The 24,109-nt window shown below is 47.0% G+C and overlaps 1 protein-coding gene across 1 annotated transcript in view; it reads left to right on the forward strand.

Annotated features, from left to right (window-relative positions):
- Positions 1 to 24,109, forward strand: part of LOC139235170 (heparan-alpha-glucosaminide N-acetyltransferase-like) — a 245,718-nt gene that overhangs the window by 201,016 nt on the left and 20,593 nt on the right. The window contains exon 14 of the mRNA XM_070866390.1: positions 13,262 to 13,339. Within this exon, the coding sequence (XP_070722491.1) occupies positions 13,262 to 13,339 (78 nt within the window). The remainder of the gene's footprint in view (positions 1 to 13,261; positions 13,340 to 24,109) is intronic.

Here is a 24,109-nt window from a genome sequence, read left to right on the forward strand (position 1 = left end):
TTGCACCTGTATCAGAAGGTCGTGGGTTCAAACGCTACAAATATAGGCCCAGAATGTCTGGTCGGAGGTTTCCGATCCTTTAAAATATTTACATTTATTTTTCAAAAATGTAATGTTTTGTTTTAAATAATGAATTAACTTCCATTTTGATTAATTTTAAATATGTTATGTTTTTTTTTAAATTAGCACCCCACCCCGACAGCCTCGTCATTGCACACCCCTCACACCCCTCAGCCCCCCCATACCCCTCACCATACCCCTCACCCTCCTTCATACCCTTCACATACCCCTCGCCCCCCCTCAGCCCTCCTCGCCCCCCCTCAACCCCCTCGCCCCCCTCGCCCCCCCTCACCCCCCTCGCACATCCTCACCCCCCTCACCCCCCTCGCCCACCCTCACCCCCCTCGCACATCCTCAGCCCCCCTCACCCCCCCTCGCCCCCCCCTCACCCCCCTCGCACCTCCTCACCCCCCCTCGCCCCCCTCGCCCACCCTCACCCCCTCCCACATCCTCAGCCCCCCTCGCCCACCCTCACCCCCCTCGCCCACCTTCACCCCCCTCGCACATCCTCACCCCCCCTCGCCCCCTCACCCCCCTCGCACATCCTCAGCCCCCCTTGCTCCCCCCTCGCCCCCCCCTCGCCCCCCTCGCACCTCACCCCCCTTACCACCCTTCATACCCTTCAAATACCCCTCTCACCCCTCACACCGCATACTCCTCACCCCCCCCATACCCCAGACCCCCTTCACCCCCCATACCCCTCACCCCCCCCATACCCCAGACCCCCTTCACCCCCCCCCATACCCCTCAACCCCCCCTCGCACCCCTCACCCACCCTCAGGCCGTGCTACTTGTCTCATATGTCTTTTAAATAAATGGGAGAATCGAAATGGATGCGACTAACCGTATACACTGCCACAACTGTACTGTTTTCCAAATCAGGAACAATAAATATAAGCGAGTGATTTAAACACAAATGGGACACTTGGAATCATTACAGTTTCTGACTCGCTCTCTCTCTTTGTTCTGTTCTCTCGCTTGTTGACTTATTTAAGACTTAGTCCTTCAGTCCGAGATTAAGTTTCTCTTACAATAAATGGCCAGTTTTCTCTGAAATTAATGACCTGTTAACAAAATTGTATTCTCAACAACCACATATCTCCAGCAACACATTCTTTCCGATTTTTTAGCAGGTCGTTAATTACGAAGAAAAACACATTCTCTCAGTTTGGTTTTAAAAGAATGCATTTTACATCCATCAGTATATTTACTAAACTTTCTGGCTAATCAGACTCGAAAGCTCCCAGGGGTAAAATAACTCTGTGCAGCAGTGTCACCTTCGCCTCAGAGTCAGAAGGTTGTGGGTTCAAGTCCCACTCCAGGGATTTGAGCACAAAAATCCAGGCTGACACTCCCAGGGCAGTGCTGAGGGAGTGCTGCACTGTCGGAGGTGCCGTCTTTCGGATGAGACGTTAACCGTCTGTCCTCTCAAAGATCCCATGAGACTATTTCGAAGAAGAGCGGGGGGAGTTATCCCCGGTGCCCTGGGTCCAATATTTATCCCTCAATCAACATCACAAAAACAGATTATCTGGTCATTATCACATTGCTGTTTGTGGCAGCTTGCTGTGCGCAAATTGGCTGCTGCGTTTCCCACATTACAACAGTGACTACACTCCAAAAGTACTTCATTGGCTGTAAAATGTTTTGAGAGGTCCGGTGGTTGTGAAAGGCGCTATATAAATGCAAGTCTTTCATTCTTCGGATCGCTAGCAAAATACCTGATCTTGAAAATCGTCTCCCCCCACCACCACCCCCCCCCCCCAAGCCCCCCATTCTCCCCCAAAAAAACAGGCAAATGAAAAATGCAACACAGACTTTCAATAATTTGAAACTTCGTACTCTCAGTCCGGCATGGACTCGTTGGGCCAAATGGCCTCTTTCTGTGCCGTAATAGTAATGACTCTATCATAGTCACTGCAGAGTTTGGAAAAGATGCTGAAGAGTTGTTCCCCAACAATGGTTGGATTTCTGACAAACTTAACCAGGGAGCAAAGGGGGCAGCTGCCTCCCGCCACCATTCGCAGGGAAATACTTTGAATTGACTGCCCTTGCAGAAAGCTGAAGTGTATCAGTCAGCACCCTGTTATAAAGGAGCTCGGTGAAATGGATGCTGTTCATGCTGTTGTGACTTGGTTTGGAAGTTGTGAGTGTTGGTGGTGAAATGTTGTGTGATTGATGATCGGGGCCGGGCCTCGCCAACAGCTGCTGGCCATGTGCTGTTTGCACCTTCACCAACACGAGCTGGAACACACAGACGGCCTCAAACCCTCCCCAAATCGCTCGAGCTATCATTCCACCCGTCACTCCCATTCGAAAATACTCACAGCTGGAACGGGTGTGGGGAATGTTTGCGTGGAGCATTTTTCTATTGCACTAGATCAAAGACATCACTTTGAGTCATAGAAACATAGAAAATAGGTGCAGGAGTAGTCCACTCGGCCCTTCGAGCCTGCACCACCATTTAATAAGATCATGGCTCATCATTCCTTCAGTACCCCTTTCCTGCTTTCTCTCCATACCCCTTGATCCCCTTAACCGTAAGGGCCATATCTAAGTCCCTCTTGAATATATCCAATGAACTGGCATCAACAACTCTCTGCGGCAGGGAATCCCACAGGTTAACAACTCTCTGAGTGATGAAGTTTCTCCTCATCTCAGTCCTAAACGGCCTGCCCCTTATCCTAAGACTGTGTCCCCTGGTTTTGGACTTCCCCAACATCGGGAACATTCTTCCCGCATCTAGCCTGTCCAGTCCCGTCAGTATTTTATATGCTTCTATGAGATCCCCTCTCATCCTTCTAAACTCCAGTGAATAAAGGCCCAGGGGACCTCAATGAGCGTGAATCAGCATGATCAGCCATGATCATATTGAATGGTGGTGCAGGTTCAAATGGCCTACTCCTGCAGCTATTTTCTTTGTTTCTATGAATCAGAGGCACTCTGGCCCAGCCTGGATGTGGAATAATAAGGGGGTACTCTGGAAATGCAGCCTCTTTTGGGACTTCTGCACATTCCTGGAGTCAGCTGTGGCTCAGTGGGCAGCACACTCGCCATAGGCTAGTTATGCCTCGCGCCGATAATATCTTAATGGGGAAATTTCCCCAGGTGTATTCAAAAGCTGTGCCCAGCATCTGTTTGGAAGATGTTTAAACGTCATTACCTAATGGGGGTTTAATTTTTTTAAATTTATTTGTTCATGGGATGTGGGCGTCGCTGGCAAGGCCGGTATTTATTGCCCATCCCCAATTGCCCTTGAGAAAGGGGTGGTGAGCCACCATTTCAGTCAACCACGTTGCTGTGGGTCTGGAGTCACATAGTGGCCAGACCGGGTAAGGACGGCAGATTTCCTTCCCTAAAAGACATTAGCGAACCTGATGGTGTTTTTTACGCCAATCCGATAGTTTCATGGTCACCATTACTAGCTTTTTTTCTATTTCTTCTAGATTTATTTAATTACCTGAATTTAAAGTCCCCAGTTGCTGTGATGGCATTTGGTCATTTGTCTCTGGATTACGGGCCCAGTAACATTACTGTAATGTACAGCTCCCTTAGTGGACCACTGCTCCACCTAGTGCACTTCTGTGGTAATGCAACTGTTGATGGAAATACAATAAAAGCCGCGCGATGTGCTGGAGCCATCTTGTGTATGTGAGCTTTAGTGATGTTGTAAGACTGTATCACAATTACCCAACATCATCATCATCGGCAGTCCCTCGGAATCGAGGAAGACTTGCTTCCACTCTTAAAATGAGTCCTTAGGTGGCTGAACAGTCCAATACGAGAACCACAGTCCCTGTCACAGGTGGGACAGATAGTCGTTGAGGGAAAGGGTGTGTGGGACAGGTTTGCCGCACGCTCCTTCCGCTGCCTGCGCTTGATTTCTGCATGCTCTTGGCGATGAGACTCGAGGTGCTCAGCGCCCTCCCGGATGCACTTCCTCCGTTTAGGGCGGTCTTTGGCCAGGGATTCCCAGGTGTCGGTGGGGATGTTGTACTTTATCAGGGAGGCTTTGAGGTTGTCCTTGTAATGTTTCCTCTGCCCACCTTTGGCTCGTTTGCCATGTAGGAGCTCCGAGTAGAGCGCTATGCTACCATTCCCTTTAGTGAGGCATAATCTATGTAATTGAACCTATGAACACCATGCTTGAACTTGATCGACCTTCTTAAATTCATGTAGCTCTTTAGGTACTCAACGCGTGAGGGCCTTGTGGGTTTTCTTGTCTATAGTTGAGAGAACACGGTGAACTCTGCAAACTTCTTTCATTGATTAAAGCTAAGATGTATGATGAGATGAAGATCCAGTTATTCTAATGGGTGTAAAAGTCCTAAGTGAAATGAGTTTGGACAGTTTTATCAGGAGAATTTGGCAGATTCCTCCTGGCCACAAAAAGTTCTCGAGACAATTCTGTTTTATTTTATTCTTTATTGAACAGGTCAGGGTTTTGTTTCCAAGGTCAATAACTTCCTTGGAGTTAGAGAGTGGACGTGAAAAAAAGAAAGACTTGGATTTATATAGCGCCTTTCACAACCACCGGATGTCTCAGAGAACTTTCCGGTCAATGAAGTACTTTTGGAGTGTAGTCACTGTTGTAATGTAGGAAACGCAGCAGACAATTTGCGCACACACAACAAGCTCCCACACACAGCAATGTGATCATGACCAGATAATCTGTTTTTTTGTTACGTTGGTAGAGAGATAAATATTGTTAATGACACCGGGGATAACTCCCCTGCTCTTCTTCGAAATAGTGCCGTGGGATCTTTTACGTCCACCTGAGAGAGCAGAAGGGGCCTCGGTTTAACGTCTCATCTGAAAGAGGGGCACCTCCGACAGTGCGGCACTCCCTCAGCATTGCACTAGAGTGTCGCCATACATTTATGTGCTCAAGTCTCTGGAGTGGGACTTGAACCCACAACCTTCTGACTCAGAGACGAGAGTGCTGCCCACTGAGTCACAACTAACACTAACGTAGTAAAATAAAAATCTTAATCTTAAATCATTGCACCATGGCATCATCTATCTACGCACTTCCGGTCTACAAACTCTCCTTCTGGATGTCATGCATTTGTGTCAACATTTCCCTATTGTGATTTCCTATGTCTATATTTAAAAAGGAAACACTCTATGTAAACTTGTCATGTTGTAATTGCACCCTTCTTCCAATGGTGGCGCTGTAGCACTTCAGTTTTGCATCTCCCAGCTCCTCAGTTTATACTGCAGAAAAACACCTTAGCACCAACCAACTCTATTTCTCTGCTTCCCAAATTTTTCAAAGTTTTGCTTTTTCACTATAAATAATAATTAAAAAAAACAAAGTAACATGTCCAAAAAAAAGGGTCAGAATGTACAACTTTACAGTTAAAAGTGATGAGCAGAAATTTTCTCCAATTAAATGTTGGGAAGACCAAAACCATTGTTTTCGGTCCCTGCCACAAACTCCATTCCCTAGCCACTGACTCTATCCCTCTCCCCAACTTGTGTCTGTCTGAGGCTGAACCAGACTGTTTGCAACCCTGGTGTCATATTTGACCCTGAAATTAGCTTTCGCCCACATGTCCGCAGCATAACTAAGACCGCCTATTTCAATGTCCGTAACATCGCCCGCCTCCGCCCCGCCTCAGCTCATCCGCTGCTGAAGACCTCATTCATGCCTTTGTAACCTCTAGACTTGACTATTCTAATGCACCTCTGGCTGGCCTCCCACATTCTACCCTATGTAAACTAGAGATGATCCAAAACTCGGCTGCCCGTGTCCTAACTCGCACTGAGTCCCGCTCATTCATCACCCCTGTGCTCGCTGACCTACATTGATTCTGGGTTAAGCAACACCTCGATTTCAAAATTTTCATCCTTATTTTAAAATCCCTCCATGGCCTCGCCCCTCCCTATCTCTGTAATCTCTAGCCCCACAACCCCCTCCCCCAAGCTGTCTGCACTCCTCAAATTCTGCCTCTTGAGCATCCCTGATTATAATCGCTCAACCATCGGTGGCCGTGCCTTCAGCTGCCTGGGCCCCAAGCTCTGGAACTCCCTCCCTAAACCTTTCCTCCTCTCTACCTCTCTTACCTTCTTCAAGACGCTCCTTAAAACCTACCTCTTTGACCTGCGTTAATTTCTATTTATGCGGCTTAGTGTAAATTTTTTTATTTTTTAAGAACATAAGAACATAAGAAATAGGAACAGGAGTAGGCCAAACGGCCCCTCGAGCCTGCTCTGCCATTTAGTAAAATCATGGCTGATCTGATCATGGAATCAGGTCCACTTCCCCGCCCGCTCCCCATATCCCCTTATCCCCTTATCGTTTAGGAAACTGTCTATCTCTGTCTTAAATTTATTCAATGTCCCAGCTTCCACAGCTCTCTGAGACAGCGAATTCCACAGATTTACAACCCTCTGAGGGAAGAAGTTTCTCCTCATCTCCGTTTTAAATGGGCGGCTCCTTATTCTAAGATCATGCCTTCTAGTTCTAGTCTCCCCCATCAGTGGAAACATTCTCTCTGCATCCACCTTGTCAAGCCCCCTCATAATCTTATATGTTTCGATAAGATCACCTCTCATTCTTCTGAATTCCAATGAGTAGAGGCCCAACCTCCTCAACCTTTCCTCATAAGTCAACCCCCTCATCCCCGGAATCAACCTGGTGAACCTTCTCTGAACTGCCTCCAAAGCAAGTATATCCTTTCGTAAATATGGAAACCAAAACTGCACGCAGTATTCCAGGTGTGGCCTCACCAATACCTTATATAGCTGGAGCAAGACTTCCCTGCTTTTATACTCCATCCATAATATACCTTGGGATATTTCACTACGTTAAAGGTGCTATATAAATACAAGTTGTTATTGTTGTTGCAAACATATGTGTCTGTCCTGGCTCAATTCTGCCCTGACCTCCGGTCTCACTCCACTTGAAGACTACAATGGGTCTTGCCTCCCATGTTCACTGCCACAGGGAATCATCAAGTATGGTTTCAGAAAGGTCTGGGGCCTAGCAAGCTTCGCCTCCTTTGTTTTTTTTAAGGTGTACTTCCTGTTACTACAACATTTTCGAACCGTAACAATTAATATTCAAAATAATGGACTTCTCCAAATTATGTCAAATGAAGCATGAGGCGTGAGCAGAAATCTGCCATGGCAACAACTACTTTGAAGCCAACAGACTGTTAATGGAGAAAGAGAAACATTGGTCCAGGAAAGTCCCACCCTGTAACAACAACTTGCATTTATGTAGCTCCTTTAACGTAGTTAAACGTCCCAAGGCGCCTCACAGGTGTGTTATCAAACACAATCTAACACCGAGCCACATAGGGAGATATTAGGGCAGGTGACCAAAAGCTTGATCAAAGAGGTAGGTTTTAAGAAGCATCGTAAAGGAGGGGGAAGAGGTCGAGAGGCGGAGAGGTTTAAGGAGGGAATTCCAGAGCTTAAGGCACGGCCGCCAATGGTGGAGCGATTATAATTGTGGTCAAGAGGTCACATTTGGAGGATCGCAGAGAGTTGTAGGGCTGAAAGAGATTACAGAGATAGGGAGGAGTGAGGCCATGGAGGTGGATAATGTACAACCATGTTTGTGTGTTACATGTGCCACTGTTGCAATATTCTCCTGAGCGAGCTCAAACTCCTCTGTTTCATTGACATTGGACAATCTGATGTATTGAGCCAGTTTCTGGCAGCTGAAAGATGTGATGTATGGTGGAAGATCAGCACAGATCTACCGTGGGTGATGTGCTGCTACATCTATTTCACGAGATCCCCTGGCTTGCACAGGCTTGGCCTTGGAAGAAGTGTTGTTCTAAAGATGTGGGGCTGAATTTTCCAGTGATGTCCGCCTCTGTTGTCGCCCCGGAGCGGCAGCAATGGCGACGGTTAACTCTTCTCGGCGGGCGGCCAGCCTCCAGCGCCCCACGGGGGTTTTTTGGGGCCGGTTTTGCCGGGGCGCTGAGCAGTACCACTCGGAAGAGATGAGCCGGTGTGCAACGCCCCTGTTTGTGACACCGGCTCGATTTTGGACTCCTGTACACCCCGCAGCGCCCCCTGCTGGGACCGCCTGGGAAAACGGGCAGACTGACCTATACCGGCAGCAGTGAGGTAAGTAATGTCCACCTCAGGTAAGCGTGGTTGCTTTTTCTTTTTTTTTTTGCAATTTATGTTGTGGTGGCATTGGGCGATAGATCAGGAATGTTTTTGGTGGGGTTTTTTCAGGGTTTTTTTTTTTCTCCCCAGGCCCCTCTCAGGGTGCTCCGAGGCCGGATTTTCCCATGCTCAGCCGGCCTAGCGCCCTGAGAGCGATGTGGAACGCCTCCCTTAGCGCTCCGCCCCACATTCGGGGCACAGCTGTCCAATTTTGCTGACTGAAGCGCAAACTGTTCCCGGGCGCAAACTTTACCGCCCCGCCGCCATTACCGCCCGGAAATCAGCAAAGCCGAAAATCTAGCCCGTGAAGTCCTCAGTCTTCAATAGGATCCCGGATCCCTCGTTTCTGGGCATTGTGCTCGACTTCCCTTCTGCAACACCATCTCGGTTATTGTCACCTGCGTCTCTGAAATGGAGATGGTGTCTTATACTGAAGCCCTTAATACGTAGGTGTGGCTATAAAAGCATTTTATTTGTGGATTCTGGTTGTGCGTGTTTTGCAGAAAGCAGACAGGAAATCAATGCATCACGTTGATACAGTAATGGGTGCTTTTCTAAGCTTGTGGGCAAGAGTTACACTGGTGAATGTGAGTTTAAAAAGGTCCACCCCACTTTCTCAGGAAATTGCATTTCTGAAGATTGTCTAAGCATAGTATAGATGCATTTAAGAGGAGGCTAGATATGAGGGAGAAGGGAATAGAGGGTTATGCTGATAGATTTATTTAAGATAAGATGGGAGGAGAGGAGCATAAACACCGGCATGGACTGGTTGGGCCAAATGGCCTGTTTCTGTGCCGTATGTCCTAGCTATCTCAGCATTTCCAGTAAAGTCGTAAATGGAACTTGCTCACAATTTCAGTTGAATTAATGACTAGTGAAAATCTTCATAAACATGCTTACAATATCGCAAATTCTTCTCTGATTATTAGTTTAGTATAGCGACATTTTTACTTACTCCCGTCTCTATGTCAGAAGGCTGTGGGTTCCAGCCCTGCTATTAACCTGAGCCCAGGGACAGGGCTGACATTGCAGGAGTGTTGCATTGTCAGGTGTGGAAACCAAGGCTGGTCCAAGCAAATGTTAAAAATCCCACGGCACTATTGGAAAAAGAGCAGGGAGTTCTCCTGGTATCTTGGCCAGCAGTCCTACCTCAACCAACACTACTCATTCACAAAAATAGAAGGCTGAGGGGTGACCTAATAGAGGTCTTTAAAATTCTGAAAGGTTTTGATAGAGTGGATGCAGAGAAAATGTGTCCATTTGTAGGAAAGAGCATAACAGGAGGCCATCAATATAAGATAGTCACCAAGAAAACCAACAGGGAATTCAGAAGAAACTTCTTTACCCAGAGAGTGGTGAGAATGTGGAACTCGCTGCCACAGGGAGTGGTTGAGGTGAATAGTATCGATGCATTTAAGGGGAGGTTAGACAAGCATATGAGGGAGAAGGAAATAGAGGGTTATGCTGATAGATTTAGATGAGGAAAGACAGGAGGAGGCTCGAGTGGAGCATAAACGCCGGCATCGACTGGTTGGGCCGAACGGCCTGTTTCTGTGCCGTATATCTGATGCAATTCATTTGCAGTTTGTGGGGTCTTGCAGTATGCAAACTGCCTACAAAACAGTGACTGTACTTGAAAAGTAATCTATCGGGACACCATGAGAGAGTAGTGAGGTGCAATATAAATACCAGCTCCCAATCTGGGTGTGCATTATACTGAAACTAGACACAAAAAATAGAAGAAAGTTCCCTTTTCTAAATCTTTTACTTTGATGATCAGAAAGTCACTAAAAGAGAAAGTAAGTGAGCATTAAAAAAAGAATTGCATTTATATAGCACCTAACACGGCCACCGGATGTCTCAAAGCACTTTACAGCCAATGAAGTACTTTTGGAGTGTAGTCACTGTTGTAATGTGGGAAACGCAGCAGCCAATTTGAGCACAGCAAGCTCCCACAAACAGCAATGTGATAATGACCCGATAATCTGTTTTTGTTATGTTGATTGAGGGATAAATATTGTCCAGGACACTGGGGATAATTCCCCCGCTCTTCTTAGAAATAGTGTCATATGAGAGAGCAGACGGGACCTCAGTTTAGCGTCTCATCCAAAACATGGCACCTCCAACAGTGCAGCACTCCCTCAGCACTGCACTGGATTGTCAGCCTGGATTTATGTGCTCACATCTCTGGAGTGGGCCTTGAACCCACAACCTTCTGACTCAGATGGTTACCAACTATAAGGGAGGAGAGGGGAGGGCAGGTAAAGTCAAGCATCTACTGGAGAGTTAAACTAAAGATAGAGAAGCAATTAATGGAATGCATTATATTCTAGCTATGGGTTCTCTTGTTCATCAACTGCTAATTATTTCTCAATAAGCTTGTAGTATTGACGTCACGATCATTAATCCTGTAGTGTGAATATCTGCACACGCCAATGACATGGAGTACATTGGCACTCAGCCCAGAACTAGATAAAGAAATACTGTACAAAATTATAACTGAACATCATTTTAAAGGGGCAACATGATTTTCAAAGCAATAATTGAATCTTGGGTTCAGATGAAGATTGTAAACTAGGTTTGCGTCATCGAGTCCTCGAGATCGATTGCTGTCCTGTGATCGCTCCCATTTACTCAGCTCTATATTCAACAAGAACGAGCAAAACCCCTTTACTTAAACTGCAACTTGATAGTCAGTCCAGACTAGAGTCATGTGAAATAAAAACCGAAAATGCTGGAAACACTCAGCGGGTCAGGCAGCATCTGCGGAGAGAGAAACCGAGTTAGTGTTTCAGGTCAATGATCTTCCGTCGACTGTAAATACAAATAAAGATAAGTATATACCATTTACCTTCTTCACCACCTGCTGTACCTGTATGCCAACTTTCAATGACTGATGAACCATGACACCCAGGTCTCGTTGCACCTCCCCTTTTCCTAATCTGCCACCATTCAGTACCCCTTTCCTGCTTTCTCTCCATACCCCTTGATCCCCTTAGCCGTAAGGGCCATATCTAACTCCTTCTTGAATATATCCAATGAACTGGCATCAACAACTCTCTGCATCAGGGAATTCCACAGGTTAACAACTCTCTGAGTGAAGAAGTTTCTCCTCATCTCAGTCCTAAATTGCCTACCTCTTATCCGAAGACTGTGTCCCCTGGTTCTGGACTTCCCCAACATCGGGAACATTCTACCAGCATCTAACCTGTCCCGTCCCGTCAGAATCTTATATGTTTCTATGAGATCCCCTCTCATCCTTCTAAACTCCGATGTATAAAGGCCCAGTTGATCCAGTCTCTCCTCATATGTCAGTCCAGCCATCCCGGGAATCAGTCTGGTGAACCTTCGCTGCACTCCCTTAATAGCAAAAGCGTCCTTCCTCAGATTAGGAGACCAAAACTGAACACAATATTCCAGGTGAGGCCTCACCAAGGCCCTGTACAACTGCAGTAAGACCTCCCTGCTCCTATACTCAAATCCCCTAGCTATGAAGGCCAACATACCATTTGCCTTCTTCACCGCCTGCTGTACCTGCATGCCAACTTTCAATGACTGATGAACCATGACACCCAGGTCTCGTTGTACCTCCCCTTTTCCTAATCTGCCACCATTCAGATAATATTCTGTCTTCGAGTTTTTGCCCCCAAAGTGGATAACCTCACATTTATCCACATTATACTGCATCTGCCATGCATTTGCCCACTCACCTAACCTGTCCAAGTCACCCTGCAGCCTCTTAGCATCCTCCTCACAACTCACACCGCCACCCAGCTTAGTGTCATCTGCAAACTTGGAGATATTACACTCTATTCCTTCATCCAAATCATTGATGTATATTGTAAAGAGCTGTATGAGACCAAGGTTGATAACAGTCTGGTTCAGCCTCAGACAGGAGTTGGGAAGAGAGATGGAGCCAGGGGCTAGGGAACGGAGTTTGTGACAGGGACCGAAAACAATGGCTTCGGTCTTCCCAATATTCAATTGGAGAAAGCTTCTGCTCATTGAGATATATAGGGATGAAACCTTATGCTGAGATTGGCACAGACAACACTCCCTCCCCTTGACCATAAGTTTGATAAACAACAGTTAAGTAATGTGTGATTGCAAGGACTCGAGCCCTGTGACTGTGTACTGGGAGTTTGAAACAGCAACATTGATTTCATTTTGGATACTTAATAGTCATCGGACAGAAGGAACGGTAGCTTGGTGGTAATGTTACTAGACAAGTAATCCCGAGGCCTGGACTAATAATCCAGAGACATGAGTTCAAATCCCACCATGCCAGCTGGAGAATTTCAATTCAGTTAATTAAATAAATCTGGAATAAAAAGTAATGGTGACCATGAAACCATTGGATTGTCATAAAAACCCATCTGGTTCACTAATTTCCTTTAGGGAAGGAAATCTGCCGTCCTTACCCGGTCTGGGCCTGTATGTGACTCCAGACCCATATAGGTCAATGTGGTTGACTTTTAACTGCCCCCCTGAACTTGGCTAGCAGGACAATTAGGGATGGGCAATAAATGCTGACCTTGCCAGCGATGTCCACATCCTATGAATGAATCTTAAAAAAATAGAAGGAGCTCTATCCTGTCCATCTGGCATGGATTGGGACCAAAGTTTGAGTATTGGAGGGAGAATTGTTGAACACACTGGCTCTCCTAGTCACAATCAGAGCATTGATTTCCTGAAATTGGACTAAATGTTGGTGCCAAAGATGATGAGAACATAAGAACATAAGAATTAGGAACAGGAGTAGGCCATCTAGCCCCTCGAGCCTGCTCCGCCATTCAATAAGATCATGGCTGATCTGGTCGTGGACTCAAGATCACAGATCAAGCACACAGAAGCACCCAGTGTTTCTCTGAGAAAGAGTTTTATCCCCTCTGTTCAGCTTGTTTTGAAGTCTAATTTCAGAGGTCAAATGACGGTGTTATAATATTGAGGACCTGCCCCCCCACCCCCCCAACCACTCCCCACTCCCCCCTCCCCTCCCCCCCAAACACTCCCCACCTCTTTTGCTCGAGATATTCGTTTGAGTTGTTTGTTTCTAATCTCTTCGCAGGCTGGAAAGATCGTTCTTATATATCGTCCGAGCGACGTCAGCATCCTCAAGCGGTTTCTCGTCTGGGCAGTTTTATTGGTGAGTCAAAGCAGCTACAACGAGCTTGTGACACTGGGCTGGGTCTGGTGTCAGAAAGGATATTCGAAGTGAGACCATGGAGCCCGGCGACGTCAAATTATTGGCACTTGTCATGTATGTACATGCTGTTTGTAGCCACTAGATGGTGTCATTGTTGGAGGCCACTGAGCAGCACGCACATGGTGCTGCTCTGGTATAAAAGGCCAGCCATTTTGTGAGTCAGGCACTTTGGGCCGTAATAAAGCAGAGCCAAGGGTGTACCTTGTTCAGTTAAACAGTTCTCAGTTTGTACCTTTATTGCATACACAACGCTGAAGACAGCAGAGCCTGCTACGATTATTACAAACTTCAACCCATTTGAAATAAATGAGTTAAGATGTGGCACAAGGGAATTTAATGTGAGCGTGTGAGCTATATCGTTACTCCTATCGTGCAGCGTGAGTTCAACAACTACGATCACCGTACTTTTTTGGCAACGAACTGAACTTAAGAGGAAAGGGAAGTGGAGGCAGAATCAACATGGGGGTCTCTAATCCCTCTCTGAGGTATGTAAGATATGTGTTTTGCTTGCTGGCTCATGGAGGAAGAGAGAGTGATCTGTGAGCATTAATTGGCCACCCTGGTTCTCCGATCATTGAAATGCTCAGCTGCGTATTTATGGAGAACAACAGATGCAGAGGAAAGCACAAAAGGTAAAATACTCGGGGAAGGAGAGGAGCGGAGAGAAAGAAAGAGAAAAACATGCAAAAAAGAAAGAAAGAAAGGAAAAGAAAAGAAAGACTTGCATTTATATAGTGCCTTTCACGACCAGTGGATGTCCCAAAGCGCTTTACAGCCAATGAAGTACTTTTGAAGTGTAGTCGCTGTTGTAATTAATGTAGGAAACGTGACAGCTAATTTGTGCACAGCAAGCTCCCACAAACAGCAATGTGATAATGACCAGGACACCGGGGATAACTCCCCTGCTCTTCTTCGAAAAAGTGCCATGGGAGCTTTTACGTGCACCTGAGAGAGCAGACGGGGCTCAGTTTGCTTGTGCGCAAATTAGCTGCCGTGTTTCCCACATTACAACAGTGACCACAATCCAAAAGTACTTCATTGTCTGCAAAGTACCATGAGACGTCCGGTGGTCGTGAAAGGCGCTATAGAAATGCAAGTCTTTCTTTCAAACATGGCAGCCATTTTGTGCACAGGATGATCACACAAACGACAGTGCGATGAATGAGTGGTTGGACAGGAATGCTGGCCAGAACATGGGGAACGTCCCCTGCTCTTCTTTGAACAGTACCATGGGATCTTTATAGTCCTCCGGAAACGCCAAAACAGGGAGTGGGGGCTCTGGATCGACCTTGCATCTGAAGGACGGCTCTCTTCCAACACCGCACTGGAGAGTCAACTTAGATGGTGTACAATGGCATATCGCCGACAGCATGCAGAAACCAAGCGCAGGCAGCGGAACGAGCGTGCGGCAAACCAGTCCCACCCACCCCTTCCCTCAGCGACTATCTGTCCCACCTGTGACAGGGACTGTGGTTCCCGTATTGGACTGTTCCGTCAGCTAAGGACTCATTTTTAGCGTGGAAGCAAGTCTTCCTCGGTTCCGAGGGACTGCCTATGACGGTGATGATTTGCGGCCCACGCTCGCGGTATTGAAGCTTCTGATTCTTTGTCGGCTGCTAAATGAAAATTGGCCGTCGTGCTCTCTGACAATCTGGCGTCTTCTATCGCTCTGTTTTCAGAGATGCTGAATCCACCGCCCATTGTGCGGCCCTTCAAACCGTTCGAGCTTCACATCGCCACAGCTTTGAACAACAATGCATGCAACCCAAAAAAAAAAATCAACCTTTCTCTGTTTATCTCCGACAGTATCCACGTTCCGGCAGGTAATGGTGTGGCTGGTTGAGATCCGCTGCCTTAAATTGATGATGGCAATTTTCGGAAAAGCGATGATGTAGTGATTTATTATCTGGCCCCTGGAGCATTTCCTATCTTACACAGGACGTTTTAACGTACATTGAAGCCATCTGAGATTCATTGGAATTTGTGCAGCCTCAGTGGTACTTACAAAGAGGTATACATCCGATGGCACACCAGGAAAGATTTGATTACTTTTGGACCACGAGATTACCAACCCCACAAGGGTGCAATAAATTCACTGAGACGCCGACTCTCATGCTGATCATTTTCAAACCCAGGTTCCGGAGGTGAATGGACAGTGTTCTAGCAACAGTTAACTATTGAAGGATATAGACGCGAGACTCCCAAAGCACGCGCTCTACTCGGAACTCCTTCGCGGCAAACGCGCCAAAGGTGGGCAGAGGAAATGTTTCAAGGACACCCTGAAAGCCTCCCTGAAAAAATGCAACATCCCCACTGACACCCGGGAGTCCCTGGCCAAAGACCGCCCTAAGTGGAGGAAGTGCATACGGGAGGGCGGCGAGCACCTCGAGTCTCGTGGCCGAGAGCATGCAGAAATCAAGCGCAGGCAGCGGAAAGAGCGTGCAGCAAACCAGTCCCACCCTCCCTTTCCCTCAACCACTGTCTGTCCCACCTGTGACGGGGACTGTGGCTCTCGTATTGGGCTGTTCAGCCACCTAAGGACTCATTTTTAAGAGTGGAAGCAAGTCTTCCTCGATTCCGAGGGACTGTCTATGATGATGAACTATTGAAGGATATTTTTGCATTGGAGGCTGTTCAGAGAAGGTTCACTAGGTTGATTCCGGAGATGAGGGGGTTGACTTATGAGGAAAGGTTGAGTAGGTTGGGCCCATGCAAATTGGAGTTCAGAAGAATGAGAAGTGATCTTATTGAAACTTATAAGATAATGAGGGGATGCAGAGAGGAAATTTCCACTCATAGGGGAAACTAAAACTCGGAGTCTTAGAATAAGGGGCCGCCCATTTAAAACTGAGATGAGTAAGAATTCCTTCTCTGAGGGTTGTAAATCGATGGAATTCTCTGCCCCAGAGAGCTGTGGAGGCTGGGTCATTGAATATATTTAAGGCAGAGATAGACAGATTTTTGAGCGATAAGGGAGTAAGGGTGTCATGTATGCACATGCTGTTTGTAGCCATTTTTGGAGGCCACTGAGCAACACACATATGCTGCTGCTCTGGTATAAAAGGCCAGCCATTTTGTGAGTCAGGCACTTTGGGTCTAAATAAAGCAAAGCCAAGGTTGTACCTTGCTTAGTTAAACAATACTCAGTTTGAACCTTTATTGCATACATAACAAAAGTGTTATGGGGAGCGGGCAGGGAAGTAGAGCTGAGTCCACGATCAAATCAGCCATGATCTTATTGTATGATCGAAGGGCTCCTGCTCCTATTTCTTATGTTGTTATGAAATGAAGAGGTCTGGAGGTATAGTTCGACATCGGTGCTAAGCCTCCATCCCAGCACACTGTGCCACCCAGTTCTCTTATAATATTGGTTGGACTTAAAAAGAAAAAAAAGAGTACTTCAGCATTGACTTGAAACATCTTGTGGTTCAGGGAGGGATTTCCTGCCATTTTGGGCCCAGGCTGCTGAAGGCATGGCTGTCAATGGAGGATGCGCAAGGGGCCAGAATTGGAGGAGCGCAGGGGATTGTGGGACTGGAGGAGATTACAGAGATAGGGAGAGGTGAGCCATGGAGGGATTTGAAAACAAGGATGAGAATTTTAAAACTACGGATAAATAAGAAATGTAGCCATGTTGCATGTGATAAGTTTTCCAACGAGAGGTTCTGATATTTTAAAGCTGAGCGATCCATGCGTGTGTCACCTGATTGTGCACAGGTTCCTCACTTTGTTTTCTTTGGAATGTTGGTTAGTTACCGGATTTTATGTCACAGATGGAAATTGGTGCTCAAATGGAGATCTCCCAACTCCATACATTGCTCTCCCCAACTTGCCTCCAGATCTGTCAGATTCCGTTGTGTGAACGGCACAAACCAGTAAATCTGGAGCTGCACATGGGTGGACAGTTTACCCACACACGCAACGGCATCCTAGGCCAAGATCGGGGCTTGCTTAGGAATCATTGGGTTGGAAATTCAGTCTTCCGCCTCCCCTCTTAGCGGCCCGGAGGGGCGGCAATGACGGCGGAAAGCACTTGCGCCCGGGCGGCCAGCATCCAGCGCCCTGCCGGGACATTCGGTGCTGGTATCGGCGGGACGTGGAGTATTACCGCCCTGCAATGGCAAGCTGGATGTGCAATGTCCTTGGTTGCGACACCAGCTCGGTTTCTGGTTGCTGCCCGACCCGTAGAGCTGCGTAACGCCCCCTAGTGGGGACGCCTGTGGAAGCGGGCGGTCCGAGCTGCAGCAGCCGCAGTGAGGTAATAAATAATGTCGCCCGCGGGTAAGTGTGATTGTTTTTTTTTAAATTAATGTTGTGGTGGCATGAGTTATTTATTGGGAATGTTTTTGGTGGGTTTTTTCAGGGGTTTTTTCTCCCTCCCCCTGGCCCCCCACCCAGGCCTAGCGCCCTATAAGAAGCGTGAAACGCCTCCCTTAGCACCCCGCTCCACACTCCGGGCCCAGCTGATGTAGTTTACGGCGGTAGACACAAACCATTTGCCGGCGCAAAATTTACCACCCCGCCCGGGACACCAACTGAGGCGTGACTGAATTTCCACCCTATTGAGTCATGTTGCAATGTGTTACCCTAAGATGCACATGTTTAGAAGGTGGCTGGAGGAAGCCTGAACTCCCAACATGCAGTTTGGAGGATCCAAGAAAATATATTTTTTAAATTCCTGGGATGTGGGCGTCGCTGGCAAGGCCAGCATTTCTTGCCCATCCCTAACTGCCCCTCGAGAAGGTGGTGGTGAGCCGCCTTCTTGAACCGCTGCAGTCCATGTGGTGAAGGTGCTCCCACAGTACTGTTAGGGAGGGAGTTCCCGGATTTTGACCCAGCGACGATGAAGGAACGGCCGATATATTTCCCAGTCAGCATGGTGTGTGACTGGGAGGGGAACGTGGAGGTGGTGGTGTTCCCATGCGCCTGCTGCCCTTGTCCTTCGAGGTGGTAGAGGTCGCGGGTTGGGCGGTGCTGCCAGAGCCCAGGTTGTTTTGTTTAGGTTTGATGCATCATTAATGGCAAAGGTACACTGGTACACGGTTAATGCAGGTTTTGTCGATTCATCACATCATTCGGCAAAAGCTCCATCAACTTCTCATTAGCTTCAGATCAGTTTGGGTAAATTTGACAAACTTGACAGAAACTGACAAAAAATCGCTACACTCTGAAAGATATTATCCTTTTTCTCTCAAATTTTATGGTGATTTAAAAAAAATCTGCTCAACAAAGTAAAGGATCTTAGCCCTAGGGAATGGCCGTTTTACAATTTCAGGCACCTAATGTCAAGCACTCTTAGATTGAAGTATCGCACAAATCAGCTGCCAAATGAGAGCTTCCTACCTAAGTGAGAAGTGCGTTCTCAGAGGTTAGCCGCAACACAAGATTCTGAGGCAGTACACTCCACATTTCCAATTGACTAAGTCCATTTCCCTGGAACAATAAGCCCTTCCTAAGTGCAGCTTGTCCAGAGAAATTACCGATCTACTCTGACCCATTTCACACGCAGCAATTGCTGATGCTGCTATCTGTTTCTGTTAGGCTGATCTGCGAAGTGCTGGCAGAGCCCCGGGTACCATCATGTCAAGATGCATTTGTGCTGTGCGAGGTGAGCCATGTGAGAGAGCAAACTGCATCTTGATACATTTTGCCACTTATGCTTTGAGCTTTTTGTGGTTCTGCAGTTGGCAAATAGCAGCCAGAATAAATACTGCGTCCACTGAAAGAACATAACATTTAGGAGCAGGAGTCGGCCATTCGGCCCCTCGAGTCTGCTCCGCCATTCAATAAAATCATGGCTGATCTTCGACCTCAACTCTACTTTCCCGCCCGATTCCCATATCCCTTGATTCCCTTAATATTCAAGAATCTATCAATCTTTGTCTTGAATAAAATCAACGACTGAGCATCCACAGCCCTCTGGGAGAGAGAATTCCAAAGACACACAACCCTATTAGAGAAGAAATTTCTCCCCATCTCAGTCTTAAATGGCTGACCCCTTATTCTGAGACTGTGACCTCTGGTTCTAGACTCCCCAGCCAGGGGAAAACATCCTCTCTGCATCTACCCTGTGTATCCCTGTTAGAATTTTGTATGTTTCAATGAGATCACCTCTCAATTCTTCTAAACTCTAGAGAATATAGGCCTAGTCTGCTCAATCTCTCCTCATAGGACAATCCCCCCATCCCAGGAATCAGTCTGGTGAACCTTCGTTGCACTCCCTCAATGGCAAGTATATCCTTCTTTGGGTAAGGAGACTAATACTACTCCAGGTGCAGTCTCACCAGGGCCTTATATAATCAGTTGAGAAGATCAATGAGGAAACTCAAACCAACTAGACAGGATATTGATAACTGGGAATATCAAGAGTTTAGGAAGAAAGCTAACATGAAGATGGATGTAAGGGTTCTAAGGAAACACAATAGGACACAGGAAGCTAGAGGTCTTTACTCAAATCCTCTTGTAATAAAGGCATCAAACAGTCACAGCTAAGGTAAGTTAGAATACAAAGGCCTTCATTTTATAAGTGCACAGTGGTGACAGAGAGCCTCAACTACCACAGCACACATTGGGGAAATCATCCTCACCTCCATCCGATCCTCCCCGCCTCCCAATGATCTCTTGTTTTAATAAACCTTAAGAGGTAAGTTTTCCACTTGGCCATTCGTATGGAGCAGTATCACTGGGATATCTGAAAACTATGCACTGGCAGCCTGTGATTCCTGCACCACATGGGGAAATGTCTGGCACTGCTATTAATATCTCCGTTAATATCCTTTTCTCAATAGGTAGCGACCTAGCTCCCTCTTAACTCTGTCAAAGGATCCGGAATTAACCACTTGATGCACATTGTCCACTCTCTTGGTTATTCGCAGGCTCCAACCTTGAACGGGGCTTGTGGACTTTGAACATTTTTCTTCCCGTCCTGTGCTTGTTGTCCAAGTTGGCCTGCTCACTTCAAGCAATGTTAAACTCCATGTCAGCTGTGGCTCAGTGGGTAGCAACCCCACCTCTGAGTCAGAAGGTTGTGGGCTCATAGTCCCACTCCAGGGACTTGAGCACAAAAATCTAGGCTGACACTCTCAGTGCAGTGCTGAGGGAGCGCCGCACTGTCGGAGGTGCCGTCTTTAGGATGAGACATTAAACCGAGGCCCCGTTTGCTCTCTCACGTGGACGTAAAAGATCCCATGGCACTATTTTGAAGAAGAGCAGGGGAGTTATCCCCGGTGTCCTGGACAATATTTATCCCTCAATCAACATCACTTAAAAAAAACAGATTATCTGGTCATTATCACATTGCTGTTTGTGGGAGCCTGCTGTGCGCAAATTGGCTGCTGCGATTCTTACATTACAACAGTGACTACCCTGGGGAAGTCCAGAACTAGGGGACACAGTCTAAGGATAAGGGGTAAGCCATTTAGGACTGAGATGAGGAGAAACTTCTTCACTCAGAGAGTTGTTAACCTGTGGAATTCCCTGCCGCAGAGAGTTGTTGATGCCAGTTCACTGGATATATTCAAGAGGGAGTTAGATATGGCCCTTATGGCTAAAGGGATCAAGGGGTATGAAGAGAAAGCAGAAAAGGGGTACTGAGGTGAAAGATCAGCCATGATCTTATTGAATGGTGGTGCAGGCTCGAAGGGCCGAATGGCCAGCTCCTGCACCTATTTTCTATGTTTCTATGTTAAAAGTACTTCATTGGCTGTAAAGTGCTTTGAGATGTCTGATGGTCGTGAAAGGTGCGATATAAATGCAAGTCCTTTTATTCTTTACCTACCTTCCCCACACACTGTCCGATCACTCACTCAGATTCAGCAAACCGATAGTATGTCTTGCCCGAAGAGCTTTTGTTTATAGTCCATGAAGCGTCTCTGCACTGTTCCGATTTCTCTTCAGGATTACGCATCTCTTGATTTGTAGCTGCTTTCACCAGCTAGTAGAAATAACAGCGTGGTTTAACAACAACAACAACAACTTGTGTTTATATAGCACCTTTAATGTAGTGAAAGGTCCCAAGGCGCTTCACAGGAGTATTATGCGAAATAACATTTGACACCGAGCCGCATGAGGAGCAATTAGGGCAGGTGACCAAAAGCTTGGTCAAAGAGGGAGGTTTTAAGGAGCGTCTTAAAGGAGGAAAGAGAGGTAGAGAGGCGGAGAGGTTTAGGCAGGGAGTTCCAGAGCTTGGGGCCCAGGCAACAGAAGGCACGGCCACCGATGGTGGAGCGATTATAATCAGGGATGCTCAAGAGGGCAGAATTAGAGGAGCGCAGACATCTCAGGGGGTTGTGGGGCTGGAGGAGATTACAGGGATAGGGAGGGGCGAGGGCCATGGAGGGATTTGTAAACAAGGATGAGAATTTTGAAATTGAGGCGTTGCTTAACTGGGATGTTTTTAGATGATTTTTTTAAAGATGTTTCTAAGAGATTTGACGAGATGCCACATAAAGCCGCATGAGTTAAAACTGTGGCTCGATCAACAAATAATTCAAACCAATAATTGTACAACTGAAGGTTTAATTACAGAATGGTTTATGCTAATCCACCGACACCCGCTTTCAAATTCTTGGCCCGGTGAAATATGGCCTTGGCAGCTTGTTATTGCCCCGTGTCACCAGCTGAGACGCTCGGTCACTAATACAAGCTGTCAGCGCGGGGAAAGGCTCAAACCAAATCCTATTACACGGCATTGCCCGAGTGACAGCCGCAGCCTATACAAACCAAAACTTGACAGATGGCGCTTTGACCAGCCGACGCGATCTTTCTTTGGAAAAAAAGATGAGAAATCTGTGATTGATTAGTCAAAATCAATGAGGCAAGGTCATTGACATCACTCCAATGTTAATTGTTAGGTGTGGGGGTGACTTCCTGATTAACCAGTGTTAATTTTAAAACAAAAACAGTCCAGATGTTGCTTGTGTTATTTCTGTATCAGCTTGGCTCGGTTGCAAACAGTCACTTGATCACATCGCCCTCAAATGTTACCAAAGCACTTTATATACAGTGAATTAAGAAAGACTTGCATTTATATAGCACCTTTCATGACCACCGGACGTCTCAAAGCACTTTACAGCCAATGAAGTACTTTTGGAGTGTGGTCAATGCGGGAAATGTTGTAATGCGGGAAACGCGGCATCCAATGTGCGCACAGCAAGCTCCCGCAAACAGCAATGTGATAATGACCCAGATAAGCTGCTTTTTTGTTCTGTTGATTGAGGGATAAATATTGGGCCCAGGACACCAGGGATAACTCCCCTGCTCTTCTTCAAATGAAATCTTTTACGTCCACCCGAGAGGGCAGACGGGGCCTCGGTTTAACGTCTCATCCGAAAGACGGCACCCCCGACAGTGCAGTGCTCCCTCAGCACTGCACTGGGAGCGTCAGCCTGGATTTTTGTGCTCAAGTTATTAGTTTGCAGACTGCCTATAATAATGTGGCTACGTCAATAGAACTTGCTCATAGGTAGAGTGGTTATTTAAAGATCAATATCAATGAAGATCAATTTTCAGCGGGAGGTTGTCAGCCCTTTGAAGTTGTTGGGAGAGCTTTATCTGTCTGTAAATACCCAATGAAACAATGTCATTCACGTCATAAGATTGCCTCTCTGCTCGGACAGCATTGTTCCATCATTTGCTAATGGTTTGACCTTGAACTGGAAGAATTTTTTTTGCATGAAGATTTGAAAATTCTATGATTTAAAAAAAAAACAAACGTTGAAATCAGTCACTTTTTGGAATGTAAAGGAAATTTTAAAAAATCAAGAAAATCAGCAGTCTTGCCTACATAATGCTCACCTGTAAATCTGTTCTGCAAAGAAACGGCAGGTTAAAGATGGGTTCTGAGGTTGCCTGGTATTACCAGTCCAGTGTTGGTACAAAACTCAGCTCTGTCAGCCGGGGCTCAGTGGGCAGCACTCTCGCCTCTGAGTCAGAAGGTTGTGGGTTCAAGTCCCACTCCAGAGATTTGAGCACATACTCTAGGCTGACACTCCCAGTGCAGCGCTGAGGGAGTGCTGCACTGTCGGAGGTGCTGTCTTTCGGATGAGACGTTAAACCGAGGCCCCGTCTGCTCTCTCAGGTGGACGTAAAAGATCCCACGGCACTATTTCTAAGAAGAGCAGGGGAGTTATCCCTGGTGTCCTGGGGCCAATATTTATCCTTGACACAGCATCACAAGAAACAAATTATCTGGTCGTTATCACGTGGGAGTTTGCTGTGCGCAAATTGGCTGCCGCGTTTCCTACATTGCAGCAGTGACTACGCTCCAAAAGTACTTCATTGGCTGTGAAGCGCTTGGGGACGTCCTGAGGCCGTGAAAGGCGCTATATAAATGCAAGTCATTTGTCGGATCACCAGCAGAATGACGGATCCAAAAAATCGGCAGACGTTGCCGCATATCCTGGCCATAGGTCTGGGGCGAGTCCGCTGGATTTGCGATGGACTTCGCCGGGGCCAGGAGACGCTGGGTTCCCACACCCTGGCCCTCAGTCGGGATCGGAAGTCGCTGTGATGGAGACCTGTCCAATCTCACCATGTGCATCTCATTGACTCCTGGTGGAAGGGTGGCCCATCTCTGGGTCCAGGGCAGTGTCGAGGCCTGGACCCCTGAAAGTGGGGTGGGGAGGGGGGAGATCAAATGTTTACCAGTGGCCCGCTTGCAATGGGGTCCTCAGAGGACATCACCTTAGCTACTTTGAGTGAGAGTACGAC

Source organism: Pristiophorus japonicus, chromosome 22 (genome assembly GCF_044704955.1).
Source record: "Pristiophorus japonicus isolate sPriJap1 chromosome 22, sPriJap1.hap1, whole genome shotgun sequence".
NCBI classification, from domain to species: domain Eukaryota; kingdom Metazoa; phylum Chordata; class Chondrichthyes; family Pristiophoridae; genus Pristiophorus; species Pristiophorus japonicus.